The sequence below is a fragment of the Ipomoea nil genome, unplaced genomic scaffold (genome assembly GCF_001879475.1).
Source record: "Ipomoea nil cultivar Tokyo-kokei standard unplaced genomic scaffold, Asagao_1.1 scaffold1834, whole genome shotgun sequence".
In the NCBI taxonomy this organism is placed as follows: Eukaryota; Viridiplantae; Streptophyta; class Magnoliopsida; order Solanales; family Convolvulaceae; genus Ipomoea; species Ipomoea nil.
The window spans coordinates 4,394,557-4,408,043 of NW_017618262.1; the positions used below are offsets into that span (position 1 = coordinate 4,394,557).

The 13,487-nt window shown below is 34.7% G+C and overlaps 1 protein-coding gene across 3 annotated transcripts; it reads right to left on the reverse strand.

Annotated features, from left to right (window-relative positions):
* Positions 1-1,511: 1,511 nt before the first annotated feature.
* On the reverse strand, positions 1,512-9,001 carry LOC109193191 (nudix hydrolase 9). Of its 3 annotated transcripts, XR_002056225.1 has the most exons (11): positions 8,795-9,001; positions 8,632-8,706; positions 8,302-8,358; positions 7,914-7,996; positions 7,525-7,583; positions 7,117-7,265; positions 6,326-6,469; positions 4,799-4,957; positions 4,050-4,260; positions 2,371-2,589; positions 1,512-1,809 (listed from the first exon to the last, which is right to left on the reverse strand). XR_002056225.1 is itself a non-coding variant. In XM_019344039.1 (9 exons), exons 1-9 carry the CDS (start codon positions 8,864-8,866, stop codon positions 4,177-4,179), a joined length of 882 nt encoding a protein of 293 aa, XP_019199584.1. In that variant the 5' UTR covers positions 8,867-9,001; the 3' UTR covers positions 3,922-4,176. The 3 variants fall into 3 exon arrangements, 1 of the variants encoding a protein (XP_019199584.1); XR_002056224.1 differs by lacking the exon at positions 2,371-2,589 and having other exon boundaries at positions 1,578-1,809; XM_019344039.1 differs by lacking the exons at positions 1,512-1,809; positions 2,371-2,589 and having other exon boundaries at positions 3,922-4,260.
* Positions 9,002-13,487: the final 4,486 nt, after the last annotated feature.

Genomic DNA, 13,487 nt, shown 5'->3' on the forward strand with positions numbered 1-13,487 from the left:
AGGAAATTGTTTTCCGGAAAATGACTCATTTTCCAGAAAACATTTTCCAAAATTCATTTTCCTGCTTTCCAAACGGACCCTTAACTTATACGAAAAAAAAAAAAAATTATACGTATGGTCAGAGACAGCCAATTGAAAACAATAATCTTCAAATAATAATAATATATTTAACAGAAATGCTTTTCATTCTTACAAAAATCACACAATTTCCTTGATGTGGTTATTTTTGTATGGTTAGTTTTTGTTGTTTTCATTTTTTATTGTAAATCATAACTAACTATAAATCATGAGGAAAGTTTATATCAATGGTAGATGTAAGAAAATGTATAGGTTAATAAACCACAAATGTAACATTATTTTGTCAATTTAAAATACCTCATCATAGCTTTTATTTTTGTTAAAAACAATAAAACCCAATTGTATTATTTAGGTTTGATGGGAAAATAAAAAGAGTAAATACTCAAAATGGTCCCTCGACTATAGCTAAATTCACAAAATGGTCATCGACTTTCAATTTCAACCAATTAAGTCCTTAACTTTACAATTTTGACATGATTTGATCCTCCATTTATTTGACCGTTTGTTAACCGTGATCGACGATCTCCAGAAGAACCTTCAGCTCTCGTCGGAGCACGTGGAGGCCTCTAGGATGATGTTGCACTGGTTCGAAAACACGCTGTCTTCTTCGCTCTGGTACGAACTCAACTACATTGAATCCAAACGGAGGATGAAGAAAGACGACCGAATTTTGCCAGATTGCTTTCGACAGTGGATTCAAATGTAACAGTGCGGTCTGAAAATGCAACCGGAACCTTAAAAAACCGATGGTGGACCATAAAATTACATATATATCCTCAAAAATCACAGTCAACAAATGGTCAAATAGATGGAGGACCAAATCGTGTCAAAATTACAAAGTTAAGGACTTAATTGGGTGAAATTGAAAGTCGAGGACCAATTTGTGAATTTAGCTATAGTCGAGGGACCATTTTGAGTATTTACTCAAATAAAAATAAAATTAAGACATCATTTTCAACTTTCAACTAGCATTAGTCACATCGTTTGGGTAATTGGTTCGCATTAGTCTACACAATTGTCAATGCTTATACCATGACTAGAGTTCATGTAACAAGATAAAATTATGATACAAGTTCATTTTCAGTATAGTGTATGCTTTTAATATACTACAAGTTCATTTAGACTTGCAGTACACTAAAAATGAACATGCAGTATTCTCAAAATAAACCATATATCAAAATAATGAAATATAATGAATCAATTAAAAATGTGTATCACAACCCATCTTACAAGGTGAACTCCAAGGTGCACGATATAATTTGCCCACAATTGTATCACAAATCTTAACTGTTTGATAAATAATTTATAATAATAAATAAAAGAAAAAACTAATGAAAAAAGTTCAAAAATCATAAGCTAAAAAAGCCCTGTAGGTTAATCGACTTGGACTGTAATAATTCCACTGGCAATAATCAGAGAGCGACAAAAATCAATTCACATGAATCATGCATGAACATAAAACGCAGAACAGCTAGGTTGACTGAGGAACCTTATAGCAATTAAAGAACCAGAAACGTTTGAACTGAAAGGGACATCCACAGACTTACCTGGTTATGTATTGACCTTATTGAGCTGATTAAATAATGTATCACTAATCAAATTTCTTTCATTTACATTACCCACACTGCACATATAATAATTAGCAATAAGAACGAAATTAATGATAATGAAAGCACCTGGTAGTCATCATCATCGACTAAATTCTTGAGAGAGACGTCCTCTATGTGATTCCTTTTACACAAATCAAGACAAATTTATTAAAGCAAAGTCGAAATACAACTAGGGACAGAAGAAGAATCAATTACCCGTGCAAGCACATGAGCCACATAATTCGCTGACCTTTTGACATGACGAACCAAAATGTTCCTGATGTCACAAGCAATCATACGACACTGCTTAATAACTAAACCAACATGCGAAAAGTCTTGTCTATCAGAATTGAAACTAGTACAAAAATTAAAACAATCAGACTCCACAATAAACCATTCACAGGGCGATTAAATGAAATATGTTCATACTACACCAGCCTAGCTACCCCCACTCAAGCTCATCAGTCCAATAACCTACTTGGAACAACAAAGAAATCACAGCTTTAATGAGTCAAAATTTCAGATATTTTTTTAATTATAAATATTCAATGGACTGACCAATAAACCAACTGTGTAAATTATATATCAGCAATTAAATGATATCACCATTTAACAGTTCTCAACAACCCCAAAATTAAAAATTATATATTCTAGTATTGTACCTAGACCTTTAAATGCTTCTGGTTGACCATGATGAACTAACCTCCATAATTGACTGAGAAACAAACAAATCGTTCAGATCAGACAACTGAAGCAAACTGCAGTATAGAATGTTTTCCTCATAGGCTCATCCAAAAATGGATATTTGATTATGGGCAGTGTTCACATACTAGTCATGACAAACATTAGGTCCAAAAGGGTTAGCTTAGCTTTGGACTTATCCCTAGATTTGGGGAACTCTCCCAATGCACAAGGTTCAGACCTAATTAATAGAAATGAACAAAATTGCTGAGGGTTCCAAGAAATACAAAAGAGAAACAGATATATAATTTGTGGATCTGTAAATAACTGCCTCCACCAATGGTGAATCCATAGTTATCACGGCGCCCTGTTAAGTCGCGGCGCCCCCAGACCGCCTTGCCGCCTAGGCGACTAGGCGACAAGTTAAAAATTAATATAATATATATATATATATATATATATATATATATATATATATATATATATATATATATATATATATGTTACAAGTGGTAGGCAGTGAGCACTGCCTCTGCCCACTACCGTAATATATATATATATAATATACAAGTGGCACTGCCAGCATAAAGTAATAACCCCACTGCCAGCCTTAAAGTAATAATTTTATTGGGTTTATAAACCCAAACAAAGAGAAAGAATGCTCTCAAGTCAGCGAGAAAGAAGACTGCCTACTGCGAAATGAAGAAGAAAGAAGAAACACCAGTCGGAGTGTCGGACGGCGACGGAGCGGGAGGGCGACGTTCTTCTTCTCTCTTCTCTATGCTTATTAGGGTTTTAGGTCTACCATTTTTTAATTTTTTTTTTTTTAAAAAGGGTTGGGTTTCCGCGGCTGGACGGCGGTGGCGACGCCGGAGCTCGCCTCGCCACTTTCAGGCGAGGCGAGCACTCCAGGTCTCCAGGCGTCCTGTCTCCACCGACAGGACGCCAAGGCGTTGCCTAGGCGACGCCATGATAACTATGGGTGAATCTAGCACATTTTGACTACTCCTGAACATTCAACTTATCAACCAAGAAGTATGAAACACAGATTTTCAAGATACCCTCTTTTTTCTAGCTTGGATGAACTTAAATGATTGGTAATGTAACATTGATTTACCAAGATAAAATGAAGAATATAGTCATAAGTTATGAGTTTCAGTCGTAGCTTTCTATTTGTCCTAAAAGTAGACCAAAAACAAAATACCCATGGTATATGCTCCACAGATTTGTTAGAAAACTCTAATCCCATTGAACAAAGTTAATTTTCAACATCAAGGGGTAACTACATCATGCATTGGACTCTATAGAAGTCTCTATTAATACATATATTATATATGTGTGTGTGTGTGTGTGTGTGTGTGTGTGTGAATGAATGTATGTATAGACACACACAATTTCACCAAGTTTGGTTCATGAGATATAAAATATATCCAATTGCTGAATTGATGTACATCAAATGAAGCAATGCTTTTATGACTAAGGAAAGACACTGACATATACACAGAATAATATTCTTAGTAAAATTTTAGTAAATGCATGATAAAGGGCTTGAAGTAATAAATACATCACCATCTTGACTTTGTCCAAGGAAATAATTAATAACTAATAGCATGATGCAATTGCATTTACCATCAATTTATACAGAAGAACAATAAATTGACATGCCAACATAAGTTTCTATATTGGTGTCATGATGTGTACCTGTTTACCAACTCAGTGGCTGACACAGGAAGAGATTTTCATAGAAACTCACAATTACATATTAATAGATCGAGCTTTATAGGATAGAAAAACCATTAAGGTTTGATTCCACAACATTAGTTCTCTGTCAAGGCTTGTGCATTAATTTGTACAGTTCAAGTCCTCCACTGTGGCACCCTGGCATTTTATTTCCCATGCTCTCCAAATCACTCTGATACAAAGAACAGTTCATGAATGAATATTTCATAACAATCCAATAGAGGGAAAACAACATGGCAGGGGAGAAAACAGAGAAATATGAGCATATTTGTGGTTGTTGTAGTAGTTGTTATTATTAACACATAATATTAATTTAGATCAAGAGAACTAAGCACTGCAATGTAGTTCCTTGTCAAGTACAAGAACCCAAATTAACATCAATTGAAAATGGTAAACATAACCTACAAATTAAGTATTTAAAAAATAAAATAAAAAGAAGCGCTTTTAACCCAAGTTGTAGTTAATGAACTTCAATCACAATTTCTATAAATGAGCTTCATTTCCAATTAGTATTCTTGTATCAAAAAGATGACTTCTTATGCTGGTGTTGTTACCAAGAAGGTGGAATTGCAAACATCTTACCAAAGTTCTAATAGTAGAACAAGCTAAATATGTCATCAAATGTGTATATATTGGTTAATAGAGATAAAATAAAATCAGAATTTGAGATGCCAAATGAAACACAATTAAAAGGAGATGCATAGATTAACCATTGAAACAGCTTGCAGTTGGGTTGATTCGAAACTGTCTTCTGCATTACAATATAGATGCTGAATTTCATTTGACTGAAGATTGCATTTTATGAAGAAAAAAGCAGTTGGTCTAACATTCAACACCCTTCGTGATACACCAATAAAGATGGGACTGGACTGCAACCAGAGAAAAATGTATCAGGGACTGAAGTTGAAACTTATAACTGCAATCTTGCATGAAAAGTTGCAAAAAAGTAATTTTTGTATGCAGATCTCAGTCTCCCTACAATAGGAGCATGCAATAAATGTTTTCAATAATTAAATCAGAGATCCTTTAATAATTTAATAATCGATTGATCACTAACTCCATAGATGGCCAGAATTAATTTTTCAATTACCTAACAAAGTAAAAATAAAAAGCCAATTTCTTAAGATGCAAGTTTTTGTACTACTGAAATTGGAAAACAGAATACTTATATTATTCTAGGGCGTTTGGTTCAGGTAATCCTAGATTACCTAATGTGAGTCTGGTAATGTTATATTACCGTGTTTGGTTCAAGTTATGAGATTACCTGGAAATGTTATATTACCTCAAAGCTTATGTGGCGGGTGATTACCTTTATTTTCTTACGTAATCTAAGATTACCTTGAAATATTCCAATTTTTCCTCAACTAAAATATAACCCTTAACTAAACAAGATAATATTATATTCCTACAATCCAAACCAAGATAAGGTAATTTTACATTCCCAAAATCTCACATTACCTGCTTGTATGTAATCCTATTACCTGGGGTAATCCAAGATTCCGTGAACCAAACGCCCCTAAAAGTAATTTTAATATCCTCACTATAATTGGAAATATCAATGCTTCCCACCCAATTTCCAGTGAAGTTTAATTTTGCCAAGGTTAGAGAGGCATTTACAAGAAATTAGGTAAGTTTTAAGTTGTTATCACCAATAGCTGCTGAGGTGCAGGGTAGATTAACACTTACCTAGGCGGAAGGCATTTAATCAAGGGACACAAGGCAACATCAGGCTAATACATAACATATAACTTCTTTTCTTAAATGGGATAAAAGGCCTCTTTTTGTTAAAGACGGTGATGATTACAACTCAATCACAAAGATTATAACTGATGAATGCCCAGCAATTACAATTACAAAAGCCTCAAGTACAATTAAAGTCTTATGCAATACTCCAAATTAAATTGGGATCAAACACCGTAAATGCAGAGGGATAAAGTTCAACTCCCATCGGTGTTCCAGGTAGGAGTTGAACCCATGAGCTCTCCAAGTGGAGAGGACATGGGACCTCCAGCTTTTTGCAATTAGGTCAAAGGCCTCATTAGCATAAAAGGGCCTAACTTATAGGCATAGTAAATTATATAAACAGACACTAGAAATAAATACAAGTGAACAAATTAAAACCAAAACCAGAGTTCTGGCAAGTAAAAATAATGGAACAGCATTTAAAAGGGAGAGAGAGAGAGAGAGAGAGAGAGAGAGAGAGAGAGAGAGAGAGTGCAAAATGAGTTTCCACATACTAGATTCGCTGCAGGCACTCCTGTTTCTTCTACAACTTCACGGACAATGCTATCAAACATTTCTTCAGAAACCTTCCTGTTAATTATATCACTGTGATTCAGGTCCATATCACTCTTATGGCATGTCACTCCACCCTCATTGGGCTGTTAAATTGAAAAGTACACCTAATCAACCAACAAATATTTGGAGAGCATAGAGAGTGCAGCTAATCTAACTACAACAACACTATAATACCCAGTGCAATTGAGGATTTCCAAGTACAGCATAACATTGAAAAGCCTTTAATCAACTGTGACTGACAAAGTCAATATTTATTGTCTAGCAAATAATTAGACATGGAAACCCTTTATACTGTTAACTCATGAAGAGCGCAGGTACAAGAAACATGAATGAAATAGAGAACAAAAATTCTAAATTAATAAGAATAACCATTATTCCAATCCTAAGAGAATTTCTACTCTCACATTGTTAGTTATGTGCGAGTGGAAAACTACATCAAAACAACTACCAGTAACTAAATATTAACATTAGTCAGTTTTTTTGTGGTTACAACTGTATAACATAGCAAATTGGAATGGCAGCAAAGGGAGGACAAAGAAAACCATGTGGGAGGAGAATAGAAGATGACATGTGAAATAAGTGAATGTCTAGATTCTCCTTAATTTGACAATGCATTGGAAATTGAGTCCAATATTTTATCTTAGTCACACGGCAACATGCATATAAGAATGTGAGATTCTAAAGTGTATCCTGCAACTAATTCTTTATTACACTGGAAAATCTTATATACCTCTGGGTGGCCTCCAGGGAAAACAAGATATCCTGGAAATTCTCCCACCCTATTACTTCTTCTAAGCACAAGTATCTTTTTGTCAGATGTCTCAACAATTGCACCATTGCCAAGAGGACTTGATGTATGCTGACACTGCTTGCAGTCATCTAATATGAAGGAAGGAATTGTTTTGAGCACATAACTGGATTATATACTTAATAATTATGTAATTCAGACAAACAAATCATGTGGCATAGGAATGCCACATATATGCGTATATCCATCAAAACTGAAAATTATAAATTTGATGCTATTGGGCACTTTTATGCAATACAGAGATAGAAATCAGCAGACTGTTGAAGACTTAAACAAGTACACCAAGTTATGTACTAGAAACAAACAACATGAATTTCATTCAGTTTCTACCTTCAGATTGAACAAGAAATCTTTCCCACAAAGGACTCAAGTTGGTGCCCACAAATGTCCTGCATAAAAAAGGTCATATTCAGTATAAGAGGATAAGTTCTTTCAAAGTTTCATGATTTTTTATGTTGTCCAAGGAAAAGTTGCAGAGAAGCATTTTAACATGAAGCTGACCAGTGAAATAACTGTTACAAGTAAAATGCATCCACTTAGACTGAAACAGAGCAAAGTAAATCCAATTTTACCCTTCTCAAAAAGAACCTCCCAAAAAAAAAATCAATTATAAGCTTGCAGCATCCCCCAACCCCAACCCCAATATTTATTTACTTGAGAGATACAAAGGGAAAGTTAAAGGGGCAATGAATGAATTGAGGGAAGAGACAAATGAGAACCTATAATCCGTCAGACCAAGATGAAGGGAAACATGGGGCTCTTGCTGAGAATCATTCATGGAATTGAAAGTGAATCCTCCATACTGAAACAATAAATTGTTTTTTTTAAGAAAAATAAGGTTTACAGATCATTGAATTGTACACATCCTGTTAAGAATAATCCAATAAAAATTTAATAGATCATTCAGGATGCCAAAGTCTTTTAGTCACCAGCTCTACTACTCTCCTAGAAATCATTGCAATTGCAAAGATAAAAACAAAAAACAGTGGGGATCTAGATGGCATCATAATGTTTGGTTAAATATAAAAAATGAGAACTGATCAAACAAATCATCAGCATTTCCTAAATTGCAAGATTTGCAACCAATGAAAGAGAGAAGTGGCATACCCTAAACTTTAGACCATTGAACAATGACGGGCTTTGTTGAACTCTTTGGTCCCATATCTAACCAAAAAAACACACTCCAGTAAGAGTTAGACATCATAATGTGTCAGTAGGACTGTAGGAGCAAAACTTTCAGTATGCTTGTACAAAAAAGAACATAAATGAACTATACTTATGATGAGGGGCAGAATATAAAAGATTATACTTTGCATACTCAATGAGATAAATCAATCATCTATTCATCTTACAATCTGTTGCAGTAAAAGAGGCATTGGAATTCAAAATCGTGCTTATATTCACAAAATATTCAAGCAAAGAGGAGAAAATGTTAACCTCAGAAATGGAACTTTCCAATGCAGGATCTGGATGCGGAATCCTATCGTAAGCTTGATCGAAAGCCACTGACATCTTTAATCATTCAAAATCAAAATCAATATACGCACAAATATTCTTCTAACAAAGAACATAAATGCAAACACTTGAAATTAAGCTATACCTGAGCAGGGGAGATACCGGAGGGGCACGAGAGCAGAAGCTTGAATTCGTGACTTTCGATGTTCTTCTCCATTATATTGCGAATTTACACTCTCTCCTCTAAGCTGTTAGATCAAATTTCTGATTAAAATATAAATACTCCGTTCTGTAGAAATTTGAAGAAGACGAATGCAATTTTAGATATGGCAGTTGATTGAGAGAGCAACTGATGAACAATTGTTATACTCTGCGCCAGTACCTCCAAAATGACGTGGTTTTGTTAAAATTAAAAAAAAAAAAAAAAAAAAGGAAAAGGGTCAAATAGGCTCTCGAACTTTAGCTTAAAAGTCAATTAGACCCCTAAAATTTTTAAAGGTGTAATTACACCCATCAACAATTCATTTAGGTGCAATGAAGCCCAAAATCAGGTTAATGACCTGCTATCACAGGTCATTAGGGTTCAGGCCACCTTCTGACGAATTTTCCGGCAGAAAAAAAAAGTTACCGGCGACCGACCGACGAAATTTCCAGCAAAAAAAAAGTGACCAACGCCCGACAAACGGTCGCCGGTCACGAAGAATGTCATTTTTTTTTTGTCGAAAAATTCATCGAAAGGTGGCCTGAACCCTAATGACCTGTGATAGCAGGTCATTAACCTGATTTTGGGCTTCATTGCACCTAAATGAATTGTTGATGGGTGTAATTGCACCTTTAAAAAGTTTAGGGGCCTAATTGACTTTTAAGCTAAAGTTTAAGGGTCTATTTGACCCTTTTCCCAAAACAAAAAAAAAAAATCTGAATGCATATAAACTCATAACATAATACACATAATCTAACATAATAATACATAATACATATAAACTCATAACACAATACACAATACACATAAACTTTTAACTAAATACACATAATGGATTTTGTTAACATAATACACATAAACTCTTAACTGAATACACATAAACTCATAACATAATACACATAAAATTTTAACTGAATACACATAATGATGTTTGGTCTATTTCGGATAGACGAAGTGACATCAACATGAACGCGCGCATTTTGTGCCTAAGCGCACATTACTATGTGCGCCATGGTACACGATATAAATTGCCACTGATGAACCAAACAATTAATAACACTCCGCTTTTAATTAAAAGCCCAAAACGACAAAACCTATTTGTTGACAATTTTTACAGCAAATTATTGTGTGGACCATAGTCCATACAATGTTATATGAACCATAATAAAAAGTATATTTTTAATATATTAAATGTACATTATTTTTGTATTAAATATACATTATATAATATAATGTACTCTCAGAACAAAAATAATGTATATCCTCTGAATATAATATATATTATTTTTGTATTGAATATACATTATTTTTATACTGAATATACATTATTTTATAGTAGACAAAATATGGTCCTCACAACTTGTATGGACCAATAATGAATAAATTTTTACTACCGGCTATGGTCCAAGTTTCATTTTATAAACACAAGTTAATTATAACAACAATAAAATAACATTTTAATTATGTTACAAATTCATTTCACAATGTACATATTTGTGGTTTATCACTATGGTTGTGTGAGACTCCATTGTTAATCTTTGCGGTAGTTTAATGGGCTAGCATTCAACAAACTTTATTCCATTTTGGGCCATTTTATTCCTCCTTTTGATTTACGAAAAAGCATGGAGTCATTACGCGAAGATGAAACTCATATTGTGATCTTAATTGGACATATTATTGTGTGAACTATAAATATCAGGTACATTTTTAATATATTAAAAATACATTATTTTTATATTGAAGGTACATTATATAAAATAATGTATCCTTAATATATTAAAAATGTACTTTCAAAAAATGTACATTTAGTTTATTAAAAATCTACTTTTTATTTATGATTTACACAATTGTGTAGACCATGGTCCATGTAATAATGATTGCCTTAACTGACAATGAACCACAAGGAGGTAAACCAACCTAAGTTACCCATAAGGTCATAACTGATTGACTCATACTAAGAATGCCAATAGACATATCCTATAAGGAATTAAACTTAAAATTTTGTGGTTATCAAATAAATTAATTATCCGACCAACTCAACTAGAATTGTCCTCCATTTTATTCCTTCCCTCAATATATACTCCCATGTATTATAAATAATTAATTAATAGATAAATATATTAATGATTATATTATTTTGGACACCCAAAGTGCCTTTATCCCTGACCGGTTAATTACTGATAATGTACTCATAACATATGAGATTGTGCATTATCTTAAACGTAAACAGAATGAGAATGCGGGTTGGATTGCCCTTAAATTATATATGACCAAGGGCGTATGACCGAATGGAGATGCACTACTTAAAGGAAATCATGAGTTGTATGGGCTTTTGCAGATGACTGGATTGAGCTTATCATGATGTGTGTTTCCACAGTCAGGTATCATGTGGTGGTTAATGGGGATCTTTTTGAGTTGATTATACCGTAAGGAATTTACGTCAGGGTGACCCTCTCTCGCACTATTTATTCATTATTTGTGTTGAGGGTCTTTTGTATCTTTTGTCAAAGACGGTCCAAGCTAAGTCTATTTGGGGGGAGGGGGGGGGGGGGGGGGGGGGAGGGGATTTCTCACTTATTTTTTGTTGATGAAATGTTAGTTTTCATTAAAGCTAGTGTTCTGGTGATAACCAGTTAACCACCATTACCAAGTCTGAATTTGTTTTTACTTGGTGATAAATGCTATCAGGACCGTGTAGTTGAAGTAGAGATGGTGCAGAAGTTAAAGGATGAAATCCGTGTTCTTTCTTCACAACTAGCCAATGTTGACTTCACATACAATGACCCTGTGAAGAATTTTGATAGATCAAGGGTGAAGGGTGTAGTTGCAAAACTCATCAAAGTGAAGGATAGTTCTTCAATGTTTATTTGGAATGCTGCCATCTTTGACTGGTTCTTGTTAGGAATATAGCGGAATAATGCGGAAGCGAAGAATCGAAAATTGAGAATTATAGAAGTTAAATAATAGGGAAAATAATATAAATAACAGAATAAGGCAATTGCTAATTTGGGAGATTATAAAATATATATATTAATCTCTAAATAGAGAATACAAAGAAAATATATATATTAAATATATACTCTACGTGAGAGAAGATAAAGAATTGAATGAATTAAAATTGATGCCTGATTACAAAGGAATTCTAGCCTATTTATACATTTCAAACTAGAGACAAATGTGGTGATTGTAAGAAGACCCAAGAAATTAGGTGAAGATGTGAAACATGGATGCTAGTTTCATGGTGAGTGGTCTTCATGATTTTGAGCCACACAATTTGAGCCACATATTATATCTAACAATCTCCACCTTGGATCAAATTCATTGTGAGAATTAACAATTGGAACAGCCGACTAAACTCAAGCACTACTTGAACTTAGCAACAGGAAGAGCCTCATAATAGCAGGATGGATCATCATCAACCTCCTGTGCGACTGAAAGAGCATAAGCAACCAAGTTGGTTTCATCATCACTAGCATACCTAGCAGGTTTTTTAATTGTCCTCCTAGGACGATCCATAGCAATGGAATACTCTCGTTGTGGCTCGACGAGAGGTGCGGTGCTAGTAGATGCATCATCTTTAGTATTACCATCAGCAGTAGTAACACTATCAATAGGCATGAACTCAAACTCCACCTTCTCACCAGTACTTTGCGTCTCATCTGTACTGGGAACTTTTCCAGAAGAACGTAGTGCATTTTCATCAAAAGTGATATCTCGACTCAGAATGATTTTCCGAGAATCAGGAGACCATAGACGATACCCTTTTGACTCAGAGGCATAACCAAGGAAAATGCATTTGACAGCTCTCGGGTTCAATTTACCCGTACTGGAATGAGCATAAGCAGGACATCCAAAAACTCTTAAGATAGAGTAGTCAACAGGATTACCTGACCAAACTTCCTCTGGAATTTTGAAATCAAGGGATGAATGTGGAGATCTATTTACCAAATAGCAAGCAGTAGAAACGGCCTCGGCCCAAAAATCACGCCGTTTCCATAACCCAGCATTAGAGAGCATACAACGAGCTCTTTCCAATAGAGTCCTATTCAAACGTTCGGCAACACCATTTTGCTGGGGTTTACCAGGCAAGGTCTTGTGCCTGGCGATTCCATTTGCCGCACAAAAGTCATTGAAATCTGACTCACAGAACTCCAAGCCATTGTCTGTCCTGAGCTTCTTGACTTTTTTACCTGTCTGAGTCTCAACAAGTATTTTCCACTTCTTGAAAATAGAAAATGCCTGATTTTTATGTTTCAGGAAATAGACCCAGACTTTACGAGAAAAGTCATCAATAATAGACATAAAATATCTACAACCTCCCATAGACTGGAATTTAGTTGGTCCCCATAAATCGGAATGTATATATTCCAATACATCTTTGGTACGGTGTGTAGCAGTAGAGAAACTTACCCTCTTTTGTTTCCCAAAAATACAATGCTCACAAAATTGTAATTTACCCGTACCTGAACCACCAAGGAGGCCTTTTTTGCTCAGGAGATGCATGCCTTTCTCACTCATATGCCCCAGACGCATATGCCATAATTGAGTGAGATCCGCATCAGACATCGATGAGGATACCGCTACTGAACCCGTCACAGTACTGCCATGCAAGACGTACACGCTTCCAGAACGAAAA

Coding starts and splice junctions, on each gene's coding strand:
- LOC109193191 (XM_019344039.1), bottom strand. CDS start 8,866: ATGGAGAAGAACATCGAAAGTCACGAATTCAAGCTTCTGCTCTCGTGC. Junction 7,266..7,524: donor ATTTCTTGTTCAATCTGAAG/GTAGAAACTGAA, acceptor CCTTCATATTAG/ATGACTGCAAGCAGTGTCAG. Junction 6,470..7,116: donor TCCCTGGAGGCCACCCAGAG/GTATATAAGATT, acceptor TCAATTTAACAG/CCCAATGAGGGTGGAGTGAC.